This window comes from Oncorhynchus kisutch, linkage group LG18 (assembly GCF_002021735.2).
Source record: "Oncorhynchus kisutch isolate 150728-3 linkage group LG18, Okis_V2, whole genome shotgun sequence".
In the NCBI taxonomy this organism is placed as follows: Eukaryota; Metazoa; Chordata; class Actinopteri; order Salmoniformes; family Salmonidae; genus Oncorhynchus; species Oncorhynchus kisutch.
In genome coordinates this window covers 26,339,645-26,367,143 of record NC_034191.2, presented here as the reverse complement: position 1 = coordinate 26,367,143, position 27,499 = coordinate 26,339,645, and the positions used below count along the sequence as shown (strand labels likewise).

Here is a 27,499-nt window from a genome sequence, read left to right as displayed (position 1 = left end):
TTGATTAGTTCTCGGGGTCAAAGCTGCGTATTGGATATATCAGAGAGAATTAAGGAGTATGAATCTTGTTTAGCACATTAATGAAATTGCATTATTGGACACCATCATTATAAAACAGATGTAAAGGCATTTCCGGTTTTGGGACTATACCTTTTCCGCCCTGATGCCCTTGTAGCTATGGAAACGTCCACCAGCCTGTTCACCACTTCAGACCAGGCACTGCGTGTGGTGTAGCTAGCTAGATGGTTTATGTGTGCCAGAATTACCGATAAATCAGACGTTTCAAGATGGCGTTACAACGACTGATGTCTTTTTTCATCCTTTACTCGATTCTTGGTAAGTTATTTTCATTTCCACTAAGATAAGGTGTAGTTTAACGGTACATGTTGTGCATCGCAAATGTATTAATTCGCAGACATGGCAATGCTTTGTTATGAAAATGATCGCGCTGACTAGCTAAACGGTTTTCCTACTCTCCTAGCATACTAGTAGTAGCTTGGCCGGGTGTAAACATGCTGAGGATGAGCCACACAATTAATAGATGGTAATTCATTTTCTTTATACATGCGTTATAATCACATTGAAACGCTCACACAATCCTCAGCAGTTTTTCATTAATATTTAAATAAAAATAGAACAGGTTGTACACACTGCTTTTGCATCTTCTAACGTTGAGCTCTCCTCATCTGTCGCTCAAAATGTGATGATGATGTCAACCGTTATTTCCATCCAAGCTGCCAGGTAGGCCTACATTTCATTGTATGAATGATTTTATTCTGCTAAAGATTCTGCTACCGCACGGCAAGCGGTACCAATGCACCAGGTGTGAACCAACAGGACCCTGAACAGCTTCTACCCCTAAAACAGAATAATTCTAAACAAGTCTGCTAAATAGCTAACCAAATGGCTACCCGGATTACCTGCATTGACTCTCTTGCACTGACTCTATACCCACACGCATACACTGACATGACCAAAAGTATGTGGACACCTGCTCGTCGAACATCTCTTTCCAAAAGCATGGGCATTAATATGGAGTTGGTCCCCCCTTTGCTGCTATAACAGCCTCCACTCTTCTGGGAAGGCTTTCCACTAGAGGTTGGAACATTGCTGCTGGGACTTGCTTCCATTCAGCCACAATTTCATTAGTGAGGTCGGGTACTGATGTTGGGCAATTAGGCCTGGCTTGCAGTTGGCGTTCCAATTCATCCCAAAGGTGTTTGATGGGGTTGAGGTCAGATCTCTGTGCAGGCCAGTCAAGTTCTTTCATACGGATCTCGAAAAAACATTGCTGTATGAGCCTCGCTTTGTGCACGAGCACATTGTCATGCTGAAGTTGGAAGCACAGAATCATCTAGAATGTCATTGTGTGCTGTAGCGCTAAGATTTTCCTTAATTGGAACTAAGGGGCCTAGCCCGAACCATGAAAAACAGCCCTAGACCATTATTACTCCTCCACCAAACTTTACGGTTGTCACTATGCATTGCTTGTTTGTAGGTGACCAAATACTTATTTTCACCAATATTTGCAAATAAATTCATAAAAAATCCTACAATGTGATTTTCTGGATTTTCTTTTCTTATTTTGTCTGTCATAGTTGAAGTGTACCTATGATGAAAATTACAGGCCTCTCTCATCTTTTTAAGTGGGAGAACTTGCACAATTGGTGGCTGACTAAATACTTTTTTTGCCCCACTGTATATAGTGTACATGTAACAGTATAGACTTTACCCCGACCTGGGCGCGAACCAGGGGTGCTCTGCACACGTCAACAGTCACCCTCGAAGCATCGTTACCCATCTCTCCACAAAAGCCACGGCCCTTGCAGAGCAAGGGGAACCACTACTTCAAGGTCTCAGAGCAAGTGACGACACCGATTGAAACGCCACTAGCGCGCACCACCGCTAACTAGCTAGCCATTTCACATCGGCTACATACACACAGACTCAGCACTGGTACTTCCTGTAATAGCCATGTTCGTTTCTACTCCCTATATATAGCCACTCATTCTCACTGTGTCAGTATTTCTATTTTTTTGTTTGTTACATTTTTTGCATCTTTTTACTCATCCATAGGGGATCCATAAGTAAGCATTTTACTGTCTACAAAGCATGTGACAAATACAATTTGATTTGGCTGCTTTTACAGTAGCTGTGCTAGAATGTCTGGGAAATGTGTTTTAAAAATATAGATAGATAGATGGATGGATGCACTGGATCAACAGCTTGGGTCTTTTGAGAGAGAGATCCCTTTCTTTATGTAGGCAACACAGTGGAAAGCTTTCAGTTATGGAATGCATTTATTCCAGGCACACAATAGCAATCAGCCATTGTCCTCTTAATTAACCACATATTCTCTCCCACAGTCTGAAAACTGTCTGGGTCAACAAAGCCTCATGCAGGTGGGAGGATACAGTGAAGCTTGGACACTGTCTGCCTGTCTGTTTGTAGGCAGCAAAAAATGAGACATGTAGTAGTAATTAATTATGTTCAGTCTAAGTACATTGTAAAGGAATTGAAGGTTAATGAGTGGTATTACAGGGATAGGCTGTCCCTGCTCTGTTTACCAGAGGAAGATTTGCTGGACAAGCTCTCCTCGTATCTCTCAGGATGGCCAGTCACTTTTTGTTGTAAAAATAGCTCATGATATACAGGGGTTTGAAAGTCAGTCGCTGTGACGGAAGCTGAGAGTCGGATCTCATCAGCGCTCACAGCTGAGCTATGACTGAGTGCTCCACTTTGGCAGGACACATGTTTTCTCCACCCTCAGGGCTGGCTGAAGCCTTTGAGTCAGTGTTCAAACTAGAGGTCGACCGATTAATCCAATGGCCGATTAATTAGGGCTGATCTCAAGTTTTCATAACAATCGGAAATCTGTATTTTTGGACACCGATTTTTACACCTTTATTTAATCTTTATTTGACTAGGCAAGTCAGTTAAGAACACATTCTTATTTTCAATGACGGCCTAGGAACGGTGGGTTAACTGCCTCGTTCAGGGGCAGAACGACAGATTTTCACATTGTCAGCTCGGGGGATTCAATCTTGCAATTTTACACTTAACTAGTCCATCGCAATAACGACCTGCCTCTTGTTGCACTCCACAAGGAGACTGCCTGTTACGCGAATGCAGTACGCCAAAGTAAGTTGCTAGCTACCGTTACATTTATTTGTATAAAAAACAATCAATCATAATCACTAGTTAACTACACATGGTTGATGATATTACTAGATATTATCTAGCGTGTCATGCGTTGCATATAATCTGACTGAGCATACAAGTATCTGACTGAGCGGTGGTAGGCAGAAGCAGGTGCGTAAACATTCATTCAAACAGCACTTTCGTGCGTTTTGCCTGCAGCTCTTCCTTGTGCATCAAGCATTGCGCTGTTTATGACTTCAAGCATATCAACTCCCGAGATGAGGCTGGTGTAACCGAAGTGAAATGGCTGGCTAGTTAGCGCGCACTAATAGCGTTTCAAACGTCACTCGCTCGCTCTGAGCCTTGGAGTAGTAGTTTCCCTTGCTCTGCATGGGTAACGCTGCTTCGAGGGTGGCTGTTGTCGTTGTGTTCCTGGTTCGAGCCCAGCGAGGAGAGGGACGAAAGCTATACTGTTACACTGGCAATACTAAAGTGCCTATAAGAACATCCAATAGTCAAAGGTTAATGAAATACAAATGGTATAGAGAGAAATAGTCATATAATTCCTATAATAACTACAACCTAAAACGTCTTACCTGGGAATATTAAAGACTCATGTTAAAAGGAACTACCAGCTTTCATATGTTCTCATGTTCTGAGCAAGGAACTTAAACGTTAGCTTTCTTACAGGGCAAATATTGCACTTCTAGTTTCTTCTCCAACACTTTGTTTTTGCATTATTTAAACCAAATTGAACATGTTTCATTATTTATTTGAGGCTAAATTGATTTTATTGATGTATTATATTAAGTTAAAATAAGTGTTCATTCAGTATTGTTGTAATTGTCATTATTACAAAAAAATAAATAATAATTGGCAGATTTAATCGGTATCGGCTTTTTTGGTCCTCCAATAATCGGCATCGGTATCGGCTTGAAAAAAATCATAATTGGTTGACCTCTAGTTCATACCCATCCTAAAAGCTTACATGTGTTCCCATAGTCTCTGAGAGGGACGCACAACTAAACTAGCCTATCCTCCACCAAACTGCCAGGTTATTGGAGTACAGGCCCATCTTGCATATGAGGGAATTGTCTTTCATGTGCATCATGAATTGATAACCAGAGACATTTTAAATCAGCCGCAGTGCTTTTATCTGTCTGGATTATACCTTGGAAGTTCTTAATACACTCAGATGAATTGTGCTCCAATACATTCCAGTCTTGATTTCACCCCTCATTAGGAGTCCTTAATATCGCTGACGAACACACAGAAGGAGGGACTGTTTTTATTACTCACTGTGTGTTATTATAGTAACTCTTAAGCCTCCCTAAATATATCTCCCAATTGTTTCATTTGAGAGTGTTTTGTAGTTAGGATAATTGATGAAAGAACACTAATACTGAGACTTGTGCTCCCCTTGAGATGTGCTCCACCTGTCTCCACCTAGACATGAGAAATGATTCAGGAGAAATTGTTCATTTTGAGGCTAAGGCTCTTTCTCACCCTCTCTGTAGCTATAGGCCTACACCTCCTGACCCTCTAATCCTTTTGGCCTATCTGTTTAATGGGCATTGGCAAAATTGGCACTGTCCTGGAATGAAAATTCTGAAGATTGTCAGTCTGAATTTTTTTCTTCTCACTTATTTGTTGACTTTTACAGGCTACATTCCATCACTTGGCGTAATCCTCCGAACCACAGACAAGACTGTGTGGGCAAATGAATTTGAACGTAAGTCACTGAAACACTGACTAATTCTCTCTGAATAATTTTTCTTCCATTGCCCGTCTGTCTGCCAGTCTCTACTGTTGTCTGCCGGTGTCTTGACATCGTAGTATCACGGTTTTCTTTCCAGCTATTGAGTTGACGTGCTTGATAGAGTCCATCTCAACAAACAACCCCAGAATCGAATGGAAGAAAATCCAAAATGGCGTCCCTAGTTATGTGTACTTTCAAAATCAAATTTCAGGTAAGATGATTATTTTTTTAAGCACCTTACCAACACCATATTGGCCTAAGAACTGTGTTATTATTCTCTGGGAATGAGAGGTTGGAGTGTGTTTTTGCCTCTCTATTAGGGGACTTGGAGCACAGAGCCCAGCTGATCCAGCCAGCCAACCTACTGATCCTCAACACCAGCCGTGCAGACACTGCAGAGTACCGCTGTGAGGTCGCTGCCATTGATGACCACAAACACTTTGATGAAATTCTAATCAGTCTTGCTGTCAGGGGTGAGGTCGTATTGTCATATTCCTGTGTCACTTAACCAATGCAGAGCTCCCACCTTGTCATTGGCCTGAGATATATGTATGTCCTCTGGTCAATCTCAGTATAGGCCTAGTCAGTGTTAGGTGTGTTGTTGACCAATGTTTTAATCCTATAGTAGAGTTTGCTGTGTTTTTTCAGTGTTGTCTATTTCCAAGTAAAGTGTGCTCACTCTCTCTCTAAAGAAAACTGTTATTTGGGTGCCGTAGTATGACCTCTGTCCTTTGCCTATGTGGATGTGTGTCTTCCAGAGCAGTTGGGAAAAAGCAGAAGTCGAATTCCTGTCGGACCATTCTGTACAATTATTATTTATTTATTGTCTGTGCAGTAAAGCCTGTGGTGCCCAGGTGCAGTGTGCCTGTGGCGGTGACTGTTGGCACGTCCTCTGAGCTGCGCTGCCTGGAGAACGAGGGCTTCCCTGCCTCACAGTACCGCTGGTTCCGCAACAACGAGGAGCTTCCCCAGGACCCAAAGAGCAGCCCCAAGTTCATCAACTCCACCTATTCCATTAACGCTGACACGGGTGGTCTGGTAAGGAATCAATGGAGATTGAACGGAAACTAGATATATGAATATCATGTTTAATGAGACAGTAGATCCAACTGTTGGATGATGTTGGTACAAGAGAAAAGCCGTATGATGTATTGGGGTTGATTTTGGCATTTTTCCCTCCAGAAATTCCGCCGGATGAGGAAGGAGGATGCGGGGGAGTATTACTGCCAGGCAAAGAATGTAGCTGGACATGCACAGTGTCCCACACAGCTGATGGACGTCTGTGAGTAGGCCATGCTGTACTAAACACCCGACTGACATTCTTACTGCAACTATGTATTGTTTACATCCCCGTTACATCCCCGACATCCCCGTTATTTGCAAGAGGAAGCGACGCAGGTACAGAGGACAAAGAGCCGGATGCCTTGTCAGGACCCGGAGAAGGCGAGTGGTAAAGCTGCCGTTACTGTAAACACTACTCGCCAACGTGCAATCATTGGACAATAAATTAGATGAGGTACAATCACGAATATCCTACCAACGGGACATAAAAAACTGTAATATCCTATGTTTCACGGAATCGTGGCTGAATGACGACATGGATATTCAGCTAGCGGGATACACGCTGCACTGGCAAGATAGAACAGCACACTCCGGTAAGACGGGGGGGGGGGGGGGGGGGGGGGGGGGCGGGCGGTCTGTGCATGTTTGTAAACAACAGCTGGTGCACAAAATCTAAGGAAGTCTCTAGATTTTGCTCGCCTGAAGTAGATTATATTGTGATAAACTACTTGCCTAGAGAGTTTTCAGCTATACTTTTCGTGGCTGTTTATTTACAACCACAGACAGATGCTGGCACTAAGACCACACTCAGTCAGCTGTATAAGGAAATAAGCAAACAGGAAAGCACTCATCCAAGGGCGGCGATCCTAGTGGCCGGAGACTGTAATGCAGGGAAACTGAAATTTCTATCAACATGTTAAATGTGCAACCAGAGGGGACAAAAATTCTAGATCACCTGTACTCCACACACAGAGACGCATACAAAGCTCTCACTCGCCCTCCATTTGGTAATTCCTGCTTACAAGCAAAAAAGCAGGAAGCAGGAAGCACCAGTGAAAAAAAAGTGGTCAGATGAAGCAGATGCTATACTACAGGACTGTTTTGCTATCACAGACTGGAACATGTTCCGGGATTCTTCCGATGGCATTGAGGAGTACACCACATCAGTCACTGGCTTTATCAATAAGTGCATCGAGGACGTCATCCCCACAGTGACTGTACGTACATACCCCAACCAGAAGCCATGGATTACAGGCAACATTCGCACTGAGCTAAAGGGTAGAGTTTCCGCTTTCAAGGGGCGGGACTCTAGAAATCCTGCTATGCCCTACGACGAACCATCAAACAGTCAAAGCGTATTGAATCATACTACACCGGCTCTGATGCTCGTCTTATGTGACAGGGCTTGCAAACTATTACAGACTACAAAGGGAAGCACAGTGACGCGAGCCTACCAGACGAGCTAAATCACTTCTATGCTCGCTTCGAGGCAAGCAACACTGAGGCATGCATGAGAGCATCAGCTGTTCCGGGCGACTGTGTGATCACGCTCTCCGTAGCCGACATGGGTAAGACCTTTAAACAGGTCAACATACACAAGGCTGCGGGGCCAGACAGATTATCAGGACATGTGCTCCAGGCATGTGCTGACCAACTGGCAGGGGTTTTTACTGACATTTTCATCATGTCCCTGATTGAGTCTGTAATACCAACATGTTTCAAGCAGACCAGCATAATCCCTGTGCCCAAGAATACAAAGGCATACCGCCCAAACAGATCCACAGATGATGCAATCTCCATTGCACTCCACACTGCCCTTTTCCACCTGGACAAAAGGAACACTTATGTGAGAATGCTATTCATTGACTACAGCTCCGCATTCAACACCATAGTACCCTCAAAGCTCATCACTAAGCTAAGGATCCTGGGACTGAACACCTCCCCCTGCAACTGGATCCTGGACTTCCTGACGGGCCGCCCCTAGGTGGTGAGGGTAGGTAGCAACACATCTGCCATGCTGATCCTCAACACTGGAGCTCCCCAGGGGTGCGTGCTCATTCCCCTCCTGTACTCCCTGTTCACCCACGACTGCATGGCCAGGCACGACTCCAACACCATCATTAAGTTTGCAGACGACACAACAGTGGTAGGCCTGATCACCGACAACGACGAGACAGCCTATAGGGAGGAGGTCAGACACCTGGCTGGGTGGTGCCAGAATAACAACCTATCCCTCAACGTAACCAAGACTAAGGAGGTGATTGTGGACTACAGGAAAAGGAGGACCAAGCACGCCCCCATTCTCATCAACTGGACTGTAGTGGAGCAGGTTTGAGAGCTTCAAGTTCCTTGGTGTCCACATCAACAACAAACTAGAATGGTCCAAACACACCAAGACAGTCGTGAAGAGGGCACAACAAAGCCTATTCCCCCTCAGGAAACTAAAAGGATTTGGCATGGGTCCTGAGATCCTTTAAAGGTTCTACAGCTGCATTATCGAGAGCATCCTGACTGATTGCATCACTGCCTGGTACGGCAATTGCTCGGCCTCTGACCGCAAGGCATTACAGAGGGTAGTGCGTACGGCCCAGTACATCACTGGGCTAAGCTGCCTGCCATCCAGGACCTCTACACCAGGCGGTGTCAGAGGAAGGCCCTAAAAATTGCCAAAAACCCCAGCCACCCCAGTCGTAGACTGTTCTCTCTACTACCGCATGGCAAGAGGTACCGGATTGTCAAGTCTAGGACAAAAAGGCTTCTCAACAGTTTTTATCCCCAATCCATAAGACTCCTGAACAGGTAATCAAATGGCTGCCCAGACTATTTGCATTGTGTGCCTCCCCCCAACCCCTCTTACGCTGCTGCTACTCTCTGTTTATCATGTATGCATAGTCACTTTAACTATACATTCATGTACATACTACCTCAATTGGCCCGACCAGCCAGTGCTTCCGCACATTGGCTAACCAGGCTATCTGCATCGTGTCCCACCACCCGCCAACCCCTCTTTTACGCTACTGCTACTCTCTGTTCATCATATATGCATAGTCACTTTAACCATATGTACAGTGGAGCAAAAAAGTATTTAGTCAGGCACCAATTGTGCAAGTTCTTCCACTTAAAAAGATGAGAGAGGCCTGTAATTTTCATCATAGGTACATTTCAACTATGACAGACAAAATGAGAAAAAAAAAAAAGAAAATCACATTGTAGGATTTTTAATGAATTTATTTACAAATTATGGTGGAAAATAAGGTCACCTACAAACAAGCAAGATTTCTGGCTCTCACAGACCTGTAACTTCATCTTTAAGAGTCTCCTCTGTCCTCCACTCGTTACCTGTATTAATGGCACCTGTTTGAACTTGTTATCAGTATAAAAGACACCTGTCCACAACCTCAAACAGTCACACTCCAAACTCCACTATGGCCAAGACCAAAGAGCTGTCAAAGGACAACAGAAACAAAATTGTAGACCTGCACCAGGCTGGGAAGACTGCATCTGCAATAGGTAAGCAGCTTGGTTTGAAGAAATCAACTGTGGGAGCAATTATTAGGAAATGGAAGACATACAAGACCACTGATAATCTCCCTCGATCTGGGGCTTCACGCAAGATCTCACCCTGTGGGGTCAAAATAATCACAAGAACGGTGAGCAAAAATCCCAGAACCACGCGGGGGGACCTAGTGAATGACCTGCAGAGAGTTGGGACCAAAGTAACAAAGCCTACCATCAGTAACACACTACGCCGCCAGGGACTCAAATCCTGCAGTGCCAGACGTGTCCCCCTGCTTAAGCCAGTACACGTCCAGGCCCGTCTGAAGTTTGCTAGAGAGCATTTGGATGATCCAGAAGAAGATTGGGAGAATGTCATATGGTCAGATGAAACCAAAATATAACTTTTTGGTAAAAACTCAACTCGTCGTGTTTGGAGGACAAAGAATGCTGAGTTGCATCCAAAGAACACAATACCTACTGTGAAGCATGGGGGTGGAAACATCATGCTTTGGGGCTGTTTTTCTGCAAAGGGACCAGGACGACTGATCCGTTTAAAGGAAAGAATGAATGGGGCCATGTATCGTGAGATTTTGAGTGAAAACCTCCTTCCATCAGCAAGGGCATTGAAGATGAAACGTGGCTGGGTCTTTCAGCATGACAATGATCCCAAACACACCGCCCGGGCAACGAAGGAGTGGCTTCGTAAGAAGCATTTCAAGGTCCTGGAGTGGCCTTGCCAGTCTCCAGATCTCAACCCCATAGAAAATCTTTGGAGGGAGTTGAAAGTCCGTGTTGCCCAGCAACAGCCCCAAAACATCACTGCTCTAGAGGAGATCTGCATGGAGGAATGGGCCAAAATACCAGCAACACGGAAAACTTGTGTGTGTGTGAAAAACTTGTGAAGACTTACAGAAAACGTTTGACCTCTGTCATTGCCAACAAAGGGTATATAACAAAGTATTGAGATAAACTTTTGTTATTGACCAAATACTTATTTTCCACCATAATTTGCAAATAAATAAATAAAAAATCCTACAATGTGTTTTCTGGATTTTTTTTCTCATTTTGTCTGTCATAGTTGAAGTGTACCTATGATGAAAATTACAGGCCTCTCTCATCTTTTTAAATGGGAGAACTTGCACAATTGGTGGCTGACTAAATACTTTTTTGCCCCACTGTATATACTACCTCAATCAGCCTGACTAACCGGTGTCTGTATGTAGCCTCGCTACTTTTATAGCCTCGCTACTGTATATAGCCTGTCTTTTTACTGTTGTTTTATTTCTTTACTTACCTATTGTTCACCTAATACCCTTTTTTGCACTATTGGTTAGAGTCTGTAAGTAAGCATTTCACTGTATGGTCTATACCTGTTGTATTCGGCGCACGTGACAAACTTTGATTTGATTTAAATATGTCAGTGTGTCATACCGCTGCCACACTGAACATACAATTGTGTGTTACCTAACCTGCAAGTGAGTCACATGCATCTACTCTAGTGCACATAAATCATAGCGGTTGACATGGACATGCATTCCAAGGTCATTCCTTTAAGTCAGGGTTACCAAACTGGTGGCCAGTGGGCTAAATTATTATGTTTTAGACAAATATTATATTCGATTGGGCTTCTTGCAGTCAATTTGCAGTCTACAAATGATTTGTAATTATCCTCCGGCCCCACTCCATCCGCTCACCCCCCAAAAATGTATTGTACCGCGGCTGCTGTATGTTGTTTAAATTTGGGTTTATGTTGTTACCCAAATCTCATCTCAAAATGCCCTGTTTGTATTTTCAGATGATGTCGACATTGTGGGCATTTTCCTGAAGGTGTTGGCGGCATTGGCTGGATTCATTGTTATGATGTTGGGGGTTTGTCATGTACAAAAACATCACTGCTTCTCCTCCGGCAAGGATCACACAGGAACCAAGTGAGTAGGGCTATGCAGTTTCAAATAGAGGTCGACCGATTAATCGGCATGAAGGGCCAATTTCAAGTTTTCATAACAATCTGTAATCGGCCTTTTTGGACGCCGATTGTGGACGATTACATTGCAATCCACATGGAAACTGCGTGGCAGGCTGACCACCTATTACGCGAGTGCAGAGTCAAAAGGACCTTGTGGCTGCAAGAAGCCAAGGTAAGTTGCTAGCTAGCATTAAACTTATCTTATAAAAAAACAATCAATCTTCACATAATCACTAGTTAACTACGCATGGTTGATGATATTAGTAGGTTAACTAGCGTGTCCTGCTTTGCATATGATCAATGTGGGGCCTGTTAATTTATCATCGAATCACAGCCTACTTCAACTTCGCCAAATGGGTGATTTAACAAAAGCGCATTTGTGAAAAAAGCACAATCGTTGCACAAATGTACCTAACCATAAACATCAATGCCTTTCTTAAAATCAATACACAGAAGTATATATTTTTAAACCTGCATATTTAGTTAAAAGAAATTAATGTTAGCAGGCAATATTAACTAGGGAAATTGTGTCACTTCAACAGTTTGGGCCGCCTGGCTCGTTGCGAACTGTGTGAAGATCGTAATTAATTTCCCAGATTTTTACATAATTATGACATAACATTGAAGGTTGTGCAATGTAACAGCAATATTTAGACTTAGGGATGCCATCCGTTCAATAAAATACAGAACGGTTCTGTATTTCATTGAAAGAATAAAAGTTTTGTTTTCTAAATGATAGTTTCTGGATTTGACCATATTAATGACAAAAGGCTCATATTTCTGTGTTTATTATATTATAATTAAGTCTGATTTGATAGAGCAGTCTGACTGAGCGGTGGTAGGCAGCAGCAGGCTCGTAAGCATTCATTCAAACATCACTTTACTGCGTTTGCCAGCAGCTCTTAGCAATGCTTGAAGCACAGCGCTGTTTGACTTCAAGCCTATCAACTCCCGAGGTTAGGCTGGCAATACTAAAGTGCCTATAAGAACATCCAATAGTCAAAGGTATATTAAATACAAATGGCATAGAGAGAAATAGTTGATGCGTCATAATTGCTATAATAACTACAACCTAAAACTTCTGAACTGGGAATATTGAAGAACTGGGAATATTGAACCACCAGCTTTCATACAGTGCCTTGCGAAGGTATTCGGCCCCCTTGAACTTTGCGACCTTTTGCCACATTTCAGGCTTCAAACATAAAGATATAAAACTGTATTTTTTTGTGAAGAATCAACAACAAGTGGGACACAATCATGAAGTGGAACGACATTTATTGGATATTTCAAACTTTTTTAACAAATCAAAAACTGAAATATTGGGCGTGCAAAATTATTCAGCCCCTTTACTTTCAATGCAGCAAACTCTCTCCAGAAGTTCAGTGAGGATCTCTGAATGATCCAATGTTGACCTAAATGACTAATGATGATAAATACAATCCACCTGTGTGTAATCAAGTCTCCGTATAAATGCACCTGCACTGTGATAGTCTCAGAGGTCCGTTAAAAGCGCAGGGAACATCATGAAGAACAAGGAACACACCAGGCAGGTCCAAGATACTGTTGTGAAGAAGTTTAAAGCCGGATTTGGATACAAAAAGATTTCCCAAGCTTTAAACATCCCAAGGAGCACTGTGCAAGTGATAATATTGAAATGGAAGGAGTATCAGACCACTGCAAATCTACCAAGACCTGGCCGTCCCTCTAAACTTTCAGCTCATACAAGAAGACTGATCAGAGATGCAGCCAAGAGGCCCATGATCACTCTGGATGAACTGCAGAGATCTACAGCTAAGGTGGGAGACTCTGTCCATAGGACAACAATCAGTCGTATATTTCACAAATCTGGCCTTTATGGAAGAGTGGCAAGAAGAAAGCCATTTCTTAAAGATATCCATAAAAATGGTCGTTTAAAGTTTGCCACAAGCCACCTGGGAGACAAACCAAACATGTGGAAGAAGGTGCTCTGGTCAGATGAAACCAAAATTGAACTTTTTGGCAACAATGCAAAACGTTATGTTTGGCGTAAAAGCAACACAACTCATCACCCTGAACACACCATCCCCACTGTCAAACATGGTGGTGGCAGCATCATGGTTTGGGCCTGCTTTTCTTCAGCAGGGACAGGGAAGATGGTTAAAATTGATGGGAAGATGGATGGAGCCAAATACAGGACCATTCTGGAAGAAAACCTGATGGAGTCTGCAAAAGAACTGAGACTGGGACGGAGATTTGTCTTCCAACAAGACAATGATCCAAAACAAAAAGCAAAATCTACAATGGAATGGTTCAAAAATAAACATATCCAGGTGTTAGAATGGCCAAGTCCAGACCTGAATCCAATCGAGAATCTGTGGAAAGAACTGAAAACTGCTGTTCACAAATGCTCTCCATCCAACCTCACTGAGCTCGAGCTGTTTTGCAAGAAGGAATGGGAAAAAATGTCAGTCTCTCGATGTGCAAAACTAATAGAGACATACCCCAAGCGACTTACAGCTGTAATCGCAGCAAAAGGTGGCAGTACAAAGTATTAACTTAAGGGGGCTGAATAATTTTGCACGCCCAATTTTTCAGTTTTTGATTTGTTAAAAAAGTTTGAAATATCCAATAAATGTCGTTCCACTTCATGATTGTGTCCCACTTGTTGTTGATTCTTCACAAAAAAATACAGTTTTATATCTTTATGTTTGAAGCCTGAAATGTGGCAAAAGGTCGCAAAGTTCAAGGGGGCCGAATACTTTCGCAAGGCACTGTATGTTCTCATGTTCTGAGCAAGGAACTTAAATGTTAGCTTTTTTACATGGCACATATTGTACCTTTACTTTGTTCTCCAACACTGTTTTTGCATTATTTAAACCAAATTGAACATGTTTCATTATTTATTTGAGACTAAATAGATTTTATTTGTGTATTATATTAAGTTCAAATAAAAGTGTTAATTGTTCATTCAGTATTGATTTATTTTTCATCTTTGTTGTAATTGTCATTATATATGCAAATAAATCGGCCGATTAATCGGTATCGGCTTTTTTGGGTCCCCCCAATAATCGGTATCGGCGTTGAAAAATCATAATCGGTCGACCTCTAGTTACAAGTTTCAAAGTTGATTTGCCACGTGTACAGGATACAACAGGTGTAAAACAGTACAGGGAAATTCTTACCTTGAGAGCTCTTTCCAACAATGCAGTGAAAATAATAATAATATAGATAATAATAGAAAATGTTATTAAAAATATATATATATTTTTTTAAAGTACAATATAGGTTGAAAGGGAAATGGGGTTACCTAGTCAGTTGTGCAACAGAATGCATTCAACTGAAGTGTGTTATCCGCATTTAACCCAAACCCTCTGAATCAGAGAGCTGCGGGGGGCTGCCTTAATCGACATCCATTGTTCTGTACAGGGCTTTTAAAGCTAAATGGACCAGTTTAATAGTGACATATTATGTGATGTGAGTTGCTTAGTACGTCTTTGTGTGGAAATTAAGGATTTATTGTGTGTTTTAGCTACAAACTTCCATCGCAGGATGATGGCATTGACTATGCCGAAGCAGATGAGGTGAATAAAATTAACTTAATTGTGTGTTCTATATTATTATTATTGAGCTAAAGTGTAATCACAATGTATTATTAAAAATGACAAATGAAAAGAATTATCAACTGCAGGTATTTTTTTATAATTTATATTCCCATCAGGGTCACTTCCGTCACAAATCATCGTTTATCATTTGACATCTGAGATCAAGGAGACACACTGAAGAGGAGACCCACTGAAGTCAAGTGTGCCAAATCCCATAATGGGGCTTCGTGTGAGAAATGTGAGCTGTAACATTTCACATGAACCAACAAGCTTGCCTATCAGAAAGCAAAATTGAAATAATGATTGATCTTTTTCATTATGATAACTTTGGCAACTGTAACGTCATGTCCCTATTAGTACACTGTTTACTTTTTTTTGTAGCACATATGTATTGCCCTCAGTCATTACTGTAACTACAATTACAGTACTTAAAAAATTAAAAAAATATTAATGCTGTGACTTTTGAACTTCCACCAGTATGTTCATCTTAACTGGTGCTGGAACATTCCCTCATACTGTTTTGAGACAAACAAGGTTTTTTACTTCCTAAAATTTCTACAGAGTACAACAAACCTGTTTAAAAAAAACAGTATTTCATAACCTCTGAATGCAAGCTGGACTAGTTTATGTTAATATGAAGGTAGGTTGTGTCAATAGTTTTATATATACACTACCGTTCAAACGTTTGGAGCCACGTAGAAATGTCCTCGTTTTTTAAAGAAATGCATTTTTTTTGTCCATTAAAATAACATCAAATTGATCAGAAATACAGTGTAGACATTCTTCATGTTGTAAATGACTATTGTAGCTGGAAACGGCAGATTTTTTATGGAATATCTACATAGGCGTACAAAGGCCCATTATCATTAACCATCACTCCTGTGGTCCAATGGCACGTTGTGTCCAAGTTTGTCATTTTAAAAGGCTAATTGATCATTAGAAAACCCTTTTGCAATTATGTTAGCACAGCTGAAAACTGTTCTGATTAAAGAAGCAATAAAACTGGCCTTCTTTAGACTATTTGAGTATCTGGAGCATCAGCATTTGTGGATTCGATTACAGGCTCAAAATGGCCAGAAACAAAGTACTTTCTTCTGAAAATCGTCAGTCTATTCTTGTTCTGAAAAATTAAGGCTATTCCATGCAAGAAATTGCCAAGGAACTGAAGATCTCATGCAACGCTGTGTTCTACTCCCTTCACAGAACAGCGCAAACTGGATCTAACCAGAATAGAAAGACTAGTGGGAGGCCCCGGTGCACAACTGAGCAAGAGGACAAGTACATTAGAGTGTCTAGTTTGAGAAACAGATGCCTCACAAGTCCTCAACTGGCAGCTTAATTAAATAGTAACCGCAAAACACCGGACTCAACAGTGAAGAGGCGACTCTGGGATGCTGGCATTCTGGACACTCTGTCCAGTGTCTGTGTTATTTTGACCATCTTAATCTTTTATTTTTATTGGCCAGTCTGAGATATTGCTTTTTCTTTGCAAATCTGCCTAGAAGGCCAGCATCCCGGAGACGCCTCCTCATCACTGTTGACGTTGAGATTGGTGTTTTCTTTTGCGCATACTATTTAATGATGCTGCCAGTTGAGGACTTGTGAGGACTATATTCTGGTTAGGGCCAGTTTGCGCTGTTCTGTGAAGGGAGTAGTACATAGCGTTGTATGAGATCTTCAGTTTTTTGGCAATTTCTCGCATGGAATAGCCTTCATTTTTCAGAACAACAATCAACTGATGAGTTTCAGAAGAAAGGTCTTTGTTTCTGGCCAATTTGAGCCTGTAATTTGACCCACAAATGTTGATGCTCCAGATACTCAACTGGTCTAAAGAAGGGCAGTTTTATTGCTTCTTTAATCAGAACAACAGTTTTCAGCTGTGCTAATATAATTGCAAAAAGGTTTTGTAATGATCAATTAGCCTTTTAAAATGATAAACTTGGATTAACTAACACAATGTGTCATTGGAACACAGGAGTGATGGTTGCTGATAATGGGCCTCTGTATGCCTATGTAGATATTCCATTAAAAATCTGCCGTTTCCAGCTACAATAGTCATTTACAACATGAACAATGTCTACACTGTATTGCTGATCAATTTGATGTTATTTAAATGGACAAATAAAAGTGCATTCTTTCAAAAACAAGGACATTTCTAAGTGACCTCAAACTTTTGAACGGTTGTATGTAGTACCAGTTTGGACACACCTACTCATTGAAGTGTTTTTCTTTATTTTTACTATTTTCTACATTGTAGAGTAATAGTGAAGTCATCAAAACTATTAAATAACACATATGGAATCATGTAGTAACCAAAAAAGTGTTAAACAAATCTAAATATATTTTTGATTCTTCAAAGTAGCCACCCTTTGCCTTGATGACAGCTTTGCACACGCTTGGCATTCTCTCAAACAGCTTCACCTGGAATGCTTTTCCAACAGTTTTGAAGGAGTTCCCACATATACTGAGCCTTGCTGCTCTCCACTTTGCGGTCCATCTCATCCCAAACCATCTCAATAGGGTTGAGGTCGGGTGATTTATGGAGGCCAGGTCATCTGATGCAGCACTCCATCACTTTCCTTCTTGGTAAAATAGCCCTTACACAGCCTGGAGGTATGTTGGGTCATTGTCCTGTTGAAAAACAAATGATAGTGGGACTATGCGCACACCAGATGGGAAGGTTTATCGCTGCAGAATGCTGTGGTAGCCATGCTGGTTAAGTGTGCCTTGAATTCTAAATCCCTGACAGTGTCACCAGCAAAGCACCATCACTCCTCCTCCATTTTTCACGGTGGGAACTACACATGCTGAGATCATCCGTTCACCTACTCTGTGTCTCACAAAGACATGGCGGTTGGAATCTAAAATCTGGACCCATCAGACCAAAGGACCGATTTCCACCGGTCTAATGTCCATTGTTCATGTTTCTTGGCCCAAGCAATTATTGGTGTCCTTTAGTAGTGGTTTCTTTGCAGCAATTAGACCATGAAGGCCTGATTCACACAGTTTCCTCTGAGACAGTTGATGTTGAGACGTGTCTGTTACTTGAACTCTGTGAAGCATTTATTTGGGCTTCAATTTCTGAGTCTGGTAACTAATTAACTTATCCTCTGTAGCAGAGGCAACTCTGGGTCTTCCTTTCCTGTGGTGGTCCTCATGAGAGCCAGTTTCATCATAGCACTTGATGGTTTTTGCGACTGCACTTGAAGAAACTTTCAAAGTTCTTCAAATGTTCTGTATTGACTGACCTTCATGTCTTAAAGTAATGATGGACTGCTGTTTCTCTCTCTTTGCTTATTTGAGCTGTTCTTGCCATAATATGGACTTGATCTATTACCAAATAGGGCTGTCTTCTGTATACCACCCCTACCGTGTCACAACACAACTGATTGGCTCAAATACATTAAGAAGGAAAGAAATTCCACAAATGAACTTTTAACAAGGCACACCTGTTAATTGAAATGTATTCTAGGTGACTACCTTATGAAGCTGGTTGAGAGAATGCCAAGAGTTTGCAAAGCTGCCATCAAGGCAAAGGGTGGCTACTTTGAAGAATCTCAAATATAAAATATATTTTGATTTGTTGAACACCAATTGGGTTACTACATGATTCCATATGTGTTATTTCTTATTTTTGATGTCTTCACTATTATTCTACAACGTAGAAAATAGCAAAAATAAAAACCCTGTAATGAGTAAGTGTCCAAACTTTCGACTGGTAATGTATATATACATACATACATACAGTTGAAGTCGGAAGTTTACATACACTTAGGTTGGAGTCATTAAAACTCGTATTTCAACCACTCCACAAATTTCTTGTTAACAAACTATAGTTTTGGCAAGTCGGTTCGGACATTTCTTTGTGCAAGTCATTTTTCCAACAATTGTTTACAGAGAGATTATTTCACTTATAATTCACTGTATCACAATTCCAATAGGTCAGAAGTTTTCATACACTAAGTTGACTGTGCCTTTGAACAGCTTGGAAAATTCCAGAAAATGTTGTCATGGCTTTAGAAGCTTCTGATAGGCTAATTGACATCATTTGAGTCAATTGGATGTGTTCCCGTGGATGTATTTCAAGGCCTACCTTCAAACTCAGTGCCTCTTTGCTTGACATCATGGGAAAATCAAAAGAAATCAGCCAAGACCTCAGAAACCCCACTCGTCTTTTCATCCATGGGAGGATGAACCATCTGTACAAACAATAGTATGCAAGTATAAACACCATGGGACCACGCAGCCGTCATATACCGCTAAGGAAGGAGATGTGTTCTGTCTCCTAGAGATGAACGTACTTCGGTGCGAAAAGTGCAAATCATCCCAGAACAACAGCAAAGGACCTTGTGAAGATGCTGGAGGAAACGGTACAAAAGTATCTATATCCACAGTAAAGCGAGTCCTATATCGACATAACATGAAAGGCCGCTCAGCAAGGAAGAAGCCACTGCTCCAAAACCGCCATTAAAAAAGCCAGACTAAGTTTTGCTACTGCACATGGGGACAAAGATCGTACTTTTTGTTGAAAAGTCCTCTGGTCTGATGAAACAAAAATAGAACTGTTTGGCCATAATGACCATCGTTATGTTTGGAGGAAACAGGGGGAGGCTTGCAAGCCGAAGAGCACCACCCGTGAAGCACAGGGGTGGCAGCATCATGTTGTGGGGGTGCTTTGCTGCAGGAGGGACTTGCACTTCACAAAATAGATGGCATCATGAGGTAGGACAACATCTCAAGACATCAGTCAGGAAGTTAAAGCTTAGTCGCAAATGGGTCTTCCAAGTGGACATTGACCCCAAGCATACTTCCAAAGTTGTGGCAAAATGGCTTAAGGACAACAAAGTCAAGGTATTGGAGTGGCCATCACAAAGCCCCGACCTCAATCCTACAGATAATTTGTGGGCAGAACTGAAAAAGCATGTGCGAGCAAGGAGGCCTACAAACCTGACTCAGTTACACCAGCTCTGTCAGGAGGAATGGGCCAAAATTCACCCAACATATTGTGGGAAGCTTGTGGAAGGCTATGTGATACGTTTGACCCAGGTTAAACAATTTAAAGGCAATGCTACCAAATACTAATTGAGTGTATGTAAACTTCTGACCCACTGGGAATGTGATGAAAGAAATAAAAGCTGAAATAAATCATTCACTCATTCTTAAAATAAAGTGATGATCCTAGCTGACCTAAGACAGGGAATTTTTACTAGGACTAAATGTCAGGAATTGTGAAAAACTGAGTTTAAATGTATTTGGCTAAGATGTATGTACACTTTCGACTTCAACTGTACATACATACATACAGATAATGAGTGGGGCATGTTTAAAAAGCTGATCTTTTACATGTAGAACCAAGGGGCACAATGAAACTGTCTGTTGTTCTTAAAAGCCAACAGACTTTATTCTCTGTGTTCAGAATAACAAATAAACATATTACAGTTATACAGTATAATTCCATTATAATGCTGCAAGTTAAGATGTATTATTATGATTATATCAAGTGATTATGATTTTTTGCCGTGTCTGTATAAGTGAACTTCTTTGCTTACTAATTATGTACTTTATGAATATTGGACATATTGTCCAGTTGTAACTCACAATTAACTGTATTTTCTTTATGAACACAATATACAATATTAATGGATATACAGGCAATACAACTTTTTTAGAAACAAATGTCTACACATACATGTTTATCAGTAACAATATATAAGTATAAAACAATGTTTCAAATTGAAATTGTTAAAAATGACTTTTTGAAACATGGTTATTTTGTTAAACACTACTCAGGAACTGTTGTAAATTGTCAAATGTTCGTTGTAGTGCAAGTAATGGATACTGTTATGCTTACTTCATTTAGTCAATAAAGACACAAATAACATTAGTAACTGTATTTATTGTATTGTTGAGACTTTTTTTTATTTGCAAATGACTACAGAAGAGTTTAACTTTTATTTTGAAAAATAATGCAGTCAACCAGACAACCCCGGAAGTGCAACAACATAGGAAATGATCGCTTGCAATATTATGCTTTTTCAGGAAATATATAATTTAACGTGAATAACGTTCTAAAGGAAATCAAGACCCACTACATTGTTAATCGGTGTCTGAATGACGACGGATACATCTTCAGTTCGAGGGAAACGCTACATTCTTCAGTGTTTGTGGATATCACCATGCGACATGTTTTGTAGTATTTAGGCTATTTCATCGAAAGGGATATGAAGACATGGTGCTGTGTGTAAATGAATTCAATTGAATTTGAGAAGAAATATAAAGGTAAAATAACGCTAACATTTGCATATTTGTCCAGACCTCCCATCTGCATGTGCTGACTATAAGCAGAATTACTTCGTTCTGTGATCATTGCTGGTAACAAACAAGTCGGTGTTGTTGCACTTTCCGTCATTTCGAATGAACGACAGAATTTACTTCAGTAAGAAATAGGTCACTGAAAGTGTCACCTAAATTGGTCTTAAAAGATCTGTTCAGATCCGATCAATCTTAACCTTGTTCATAAAACCGGCCAGAAAATAACAAGCATGAGTTTCTTCAGTTTTGGCCAAAGTGCAGAAATTGATGTAGTTCTGACTGATGCTGAGACGAGAAAGAAGGCTGAACATAAGACTGAAGATGGGAAGAAGGACAAATATTTCCTATTTTATGATGGGGAGACTGTGGCAGGAAAGGTCAACGTTACACTGAAGAACCCTGGGAAAAGACTGGAACATCAAGGCATCAAAATCGAATTTGTAGGCCAGATTGGTGAGTGTTCTTAGTTTAATGCAGTGATATCTATTCCAAATAAATCATAATAAATGCAATGTCGCTTTATGTTGGACTTTTTAGTTAACAACAGTTGTGTCGAATGTGCCAATAGGCCTAGATATATTCTTCTATGAGAGAGTGATTATTTTGTGATGTCTTTGAATGTCTGAAATGTGTACCTGTCCTTCCTTCACAGAGCTGTACTACGACAGAGGAAACCATCATGAGTTTGTCTCCCTGGTGAAAGATCTGGCAAGGCCTGGTGAGCTTACTCAGTCACAGACATTCGACTTTGAGTTCACCCATGTTGAGAAGCCCTATGAGTCCTACACAGGCCAGAATGTGAAGCTACGGTAAGGAAACATTCAGCCTGAACATTCTCTGCCAAAGTAACTATTACTTTATGGCTCACTTTTTAACCCAAGATCCCCTTTGACCTGTCAGTCATGTGCCTAGCACTACATCCTCAGCAAGAGTAATGTTTGTGTGCTACACACACACATCGTGATTAGTGGTTATGATAATGCCCATCTTATTTTATAGCCTCAGGATGCCATGAGGATATGTTGTTGGATGACATCTGTTGAGATTACAGCAGGTTTGCTCAGTGTCTGTTGGTTGTACTTGCAGGTATTTTCTGCGCGCTACGGTGAGCAGGAGACTGAATGACATCAGTAAAGAGATGGATATTGTGGTGCACACACTCAGCACGTACCCAGAGCTCAACTCATCAATAAAAATGGAAGTTGGGATCGAAGACTGTCTCCACATTGAGTTTGAGTACAACAAATCCAAGTAAGGCCGAAAGAGAGACATTTTTTCAGTACCCTCAGTCACCTCATTTTTTTTGTCAATTTACAAAATAACAAAATGCCACCTCTCCTAGTCACAGCAACATGCAGAAATCATTGTAGCTTAGAACCTTTCCTTTAACTATTTGTCTTTGCGGCAGAGCAGTCCTGTGACAATCCTTCCTGTCTTTCACAGGTACCACCTGAAAGACGTCATTGTGGGTAAGATCTACTTCCTGCTGGTGCGGATTAAAATCAAGCACATGGAGATTGACATCATCAAAAGGGAGACAACTGGCACCGGTCCTAGTGTATACCATGAAAATGACACCATCGCCAAATATGAGATCATGGATGGAGCTCCTGTCCGAGGTAAAGGATATAGTGAAGATTGTATGATTTTGAAAATTGCAATACTCAAAACTACCCATCAGGTCTAACTGGGTGTTTTAATTATGTTTAAGGAGAGTCAATTCCAATACGGTTGTTTCTGGCTGGCTATGAGATGACCCCTACCATGCGAGATATCAATAAGAAGTTCTCTGTGCGTTACTACCTTAATCTGGTGCTGATTGATGAGGAGGAGAGACGCTACTTCAAACAGCAGGTATAGAACAGTGGCTTCTGATGGGTAACTGTTAGCAGTGATCCCAGATGAAATTATGTGCCTTTAGAGAGAATTTATCAGGTGTCAGGTTCAACATGGTGTATCCATTGTTCACTGTGATGCACATTATATACTGCATTCCTACCTAGCAGTAAATATGTCCCTATGGAAATGCTTTAGTGATTAAGACAATGAGCTCATGACCACTTCCTTCTCAATCAGGAAATCACACTGTGGAGGAAAGGGGATGTGGTGAGGAAGAGCATGTCGAGCCAGGCCACCATCGGAGCCCAGCGGTTCGAGGGCTCAGTCAGTTCAGAGAGCGCCCTGGAGAAGGCGGCGAGGGAGGACAGCGCCTAAAGCTGCCTCCACTCATTCTCCTCACAGAAGACTGGCAGTGTCTGTGGAAAAGTAGTGGGGCACCTGTCAGCTCACATGATCACTGATAAAGTAGTCCTCTGTTTATTAGGGCTGCTGAATAAAGGGATAAAGGAAGGATGAAGGGAAGTCTAGAGGTAAACACCTGAACAATGAAAAAGAAGCCTGCATGAGCCATTACAGGGGTCTAAAATCCTGCTGCAGGTCAATTCCATCCACACACATATCCGGTGAAAGTTAAGCCGGCCACTTATTTAGATCTCCCCGTGCGTGATACCCGAAAAATGGAATATTATACCCTGTCATCTTCAATTGATCAACTTTCTTTGTCACAAAATATATTTCTAGCTTTAGCTTTATATGAATGGATTCTAACTCCGTCTACAACACTGTATTGTCATAGGGAGTTAGTCATGAGTAACAGCGATGCATTTTGAAAACATTCCATACCCAGTCAAATGCATTCCTGACATTTTAATGTGGTCTGTCATAATGAAATCTGAAATTGTGGCTTTACACAGATAGGTATCCGTTGCTTCTCCACATACACATTATCCTCTGTCCTTGTGTAATGACTGCAGTGAGATCAATGGAAGGTTTCTACTGCATTGGAAGTGTCATCCAATTTCTTTGAGTGAGAGGGCTAGATAAAGTATTACTAACCCATTCATTTTAAAGTCCTGCAAATAAGAGCTATAGAACTCTCACCCTCTTATACCATCATGTACAGTGAATAGCATACAGACGGTCACAATATGACCATTACATTCACATGCTTTACCTAAGCATTCCAATACTGTTAGGCGGGGATTTGAAGTGCTTGTATTTGAGGTCTGATATTAAGAAGTCTTCTGTATCGTCCATGTTAGACTTGAAATGTCGTGCCTAAGTGTATCTTGCAAATTAAATCCTGTTGCCTCAATATGTTTAACACTTCTTTTAGCCTGAAATGTTCCTGTATTTTTTTGTGCTCTGCAAATGACTAATTATAGCCCCTTCCCCAAAACTGAAATAAATTGATGCCATATGCATTGTTATCCACACACTCATTTTGGTATAGAAATAAGTTGCTTGCACCTGATAAATATTTCAATGGACTGATTAATTACCTTGGAAATGAAAATGTTGCATGTTTAGACTGAAATGATCTCCTTTATAGACAGTGAAGGCAAACACATGAACTGTCTTAATATAAACATTTAATATTAGAAATTAACTCCAGGGTGTCTGACAAACAGAAACCTTGAGCCAATTTTCATTCAATACAAGCACAATGGTTCAATAGACAGTAAACATATTAGCAGCATCATCTTGTCCAAATCTTCACAGTGGGTCTTTGTCCTCCAAACTCATTTGAATTTTTTTAAATATATGATTTTACTTAGACAAAAGCTTTGTAAAATATGATGAGGTGGAGATTTGACAACCATATTACTCAGTGTCACTGATCTCCACGTACCACTGGTGAGGGGCTGGACAGACAGCCTGGCCGTGGTGAAGAGAGCCATGGCATTCAGGGCCCCGCCTTGAGCTGCAGGTGGGTCTTCTTCAACTCAGACAGAGGAATGAAGTACTTCAACATCCTCTCAAACTGGACACCAACCAAGCCAGCAGAGCACTAGTACAGTCTAAATTGGATTGTGATTTTAAAAAAGCCTGTTACATATCAGTGATGTATCTTGATCTCAAGCCATTTGGAACACAAACAAATGTAAACATGAAATCATTCATACCATACTCCATCTAGGGTTGTCTGCCTTGCTGGAGGTGTCGTAATGGACATCTGTCTTGTCAAACTGACTGTGGTCCACATAGGACTCCTTTACTCACCGTCATAACTCGCAGATATTCCAGGCTCCTTGCAGTTACTGTGCTAGAAGAATACTTGCTGCCCCGCTTTCATGTCTCGCATGAAGTTACAGGCCCGGTAGTTCCAAACATCCCAATAACCAGTTTGGTTGGGAAGAGTCCTTGATCCCAAACTGACATAGTAAATAAGCCTTAACAAGCCATAACAACCCATAGGGCAAGAGCCTATCTCCTGTTTCTGTATATCGTTAGGCAGCTTGATGTAAAATTATACCCCCTAGACAGGATGCTAGTCTGCCGCAGGGCCTTACCCCCAATCCATTTCCTTAGTGCTGAAAGCCTAGCAGATCCATCAGGTCCCATTTAAGTCTTTGGTATAACTTGACTGGGGATTGAACCCCCAACCTTCCAATCTAAGGGTGGACACATTAACCACAAAGCCAGACATGGAATAGCCATAGATGACACCATCCTATTATTAAGGAGAACAGAATATCTTGACATTTTCAAAGCATCTCTCTGGCTCTATGACAGTACTGTGGGTGGGGGTATAATTGGAACGTTTCAACAGGAATCAGCGCCAAAAACTTTGTAAAGTACAAGGTTGCCAAAAACAACACATACAAAGTAGATCAATTCACCTTGCTAACTAGCTGCTGAATAGACATCAACTCACCACGTAGTTTATTCTTAATGTTTGTCCATAGCCTACCAGAGTGAGCAGACATTTTTTTAAATAAAAGTGGTGAGTGAAATACTTAATGAAATAGCCCACTCCCTACCCGGTATCTTATTCGGCCGCTATACAACTTTGTATGCTTGTTTGTTGGCAACCTTGTTATTTACGAAGTTTTGGGAACAGATTAATTTTGGAACGTTCCAATTATACCCACCTGTTCTACGGTCATTCAGGTGATTTTTCTTCCTTTGAAGTCCTGTTTTCAAGTCTTCCCTGAGCCTTTCCTCTTCCCCCCGGACTGCCTGACCAATCTCCAATAGGGAATCCTCACTGCGGGCACAATTTTTTGTCTCTTCGTCGTTGCCTGGTTAACAGTACATAAAATACATTAACTTATTAATAGCCATTCGACAATCAAATAATTGTCGTAGTAAAGTGATTGTGAAACAGTTTCATGCACATTGAAATCCTTGCAATGTCATGTATTGTACATAAATGTGAATGCTTTTACTTACTGGATTGTAGTGTTCTTGTGGTTCCACGAGTTCTCATTTTATGTGGCATGTCTGAGAGATGACAAAATAGTGGTTGGCCTGGAAGAAATTGAACCTTTAAATCCTATTCCAATGATGCCTAACCATTCTGTGTGCGTGACAGTTGGTGACATTTGATTTAAAGCAAATGAAGAATGTGTTTCATTAAATAAGTTAATTATGCAAAGGATTACATTGTTACTTACTGGTATGTTATAAACATGCGAATCGAAGTGGTCGCGTCATTAAACTCAGAACACTGCAAAAGGAAGGACTCTGAATAATGAATAACTCCCGCGCTAGTGACGTATGTTCAAGGCACTTGATGTAGAAACAGTTCGCTTAAATTTGATTTCTCTGTTTAGGCCTCCTTAATGGCTATGGTTTAAGCAAGCAACTTACCTTAGGGTATATTTCGGTGGTTAATGAAATTACGAAAAAAATAGCCTTTTCCTGAAAAAATATCGAAGAAAACTAACCAGGACCTGCACAATCCAAGAACTACACTTATCTTATGTTACGGAACTACAGCACCCGCGTGATATAACCAGTGACCAACATGGCGGCCGTTGGAACGTTCTCTCGTTGCCAGACTGAGTTTATGCATTGGCAGAAAATGTCGTTTAATATTGAACAGCACACAGAAACGAGGAATAGCTTCATGGAAATCATTGGTATCATTGGTATGCCAGCAGTATACCACCCTGCATACCACTGCTGGCTTGCTTCTGATGCTAAGCAGGGTTGGTCCTGGTCAGTTCCTGGATGGGAGACCAGATGCTGCTGCAAGTGGTGTTGGAGGGCCAGTAGGAGGCACTCTTTCCTCGGCTCAATTCTTTTTTTCTCCCACTGCCCTGTGTAGGGTGCTGTCTTTCGGATGGGACGTTAAACAGGTGTCATGACTCTCGGAGGTCATTAAGATCCCAT

General features: G+C 41.2%; 2 protein-coding genes and 1 long non-coding RNA gene across 4 annotated transcripts; 2 read left to right on the top strand and 1 right to left on the bottom strand.

The window, feature by feature from the left end:
* Positions 1-137: 137 nt before the first annotated feature.
* LOC109909439 (junctional adhesion molecule C) lies at positions 138-15,463 on the top strand. Its single transcript, XM_031795249.1, has 9 exons — positions 138-336; positions 4,805-4,873; positions 4,998-5,111; positions 5,221-5,373; positions 5,736-5,938; positions 6,083-6,182; positions 11,256-11,388; positions 14,935-14,986; positions 15,124-15,463. Exons 1-9 carry the CDS (start codon positions 288-290, stop codon positions 15,157-15,159), a joined length of 909 nt encoding a protein of 302 aa, XP_031651109.1. The 5' UTR covers positions 138-287; the 3' UTR covers positions 15,160-15,463.
* A 5,493-nt stretch (positions 15,464-20,956) lies between these two features.
* Positions 20,957-24,588, top strand: LOC109909156 (vacuolar protein sorting-associated protein 26B-like). The gene is made up of 6 exons (XM_020508115.2): positions 20,957-21,772; positions 21,972-22,128; positions 22,406-22,570; positions 22,763-22,938; positions 23,031-23,173; positions 23,396-24,588. Exons 1-6 carry the CDS (start codon positions 21,550-21,552, stop codon positions 23,531-23,533), a joined length of 1,002 nt encoding a protein of 333 aa, XP_020363704.1. The 5' UTR covers positions 20,957-21,549; the 3' UTR covers positions 23,534-24,588.
* Positions 24,589-24,730: 142 nt separating this feature from the next.
* On the bottom strand, positions 24,731-27,349 carry LOC109909577 (uncharacterized). 2 transcript variants are annotated; one of them, XR_002257774.2, is made up of 4 exons: positions 26,975-27,349; positions 26,779-26,831; positions 26,555-26,632; positions 24,735-26,403 (listed from the first exon to the last, which is right to left on the bottom strand). It is a non-coding gene; the product is annotated as an uncharacterized LOC109909577 (long non-coding RNA). The 2 variants fall into 2 exon arrangements; XR_002257773.2 differs by having other exon boundaries at positions 24,731-26,403; positions 26,779-27,347.
* Positions 27,350-27,499: the final 150 nt, after the last annotated feature.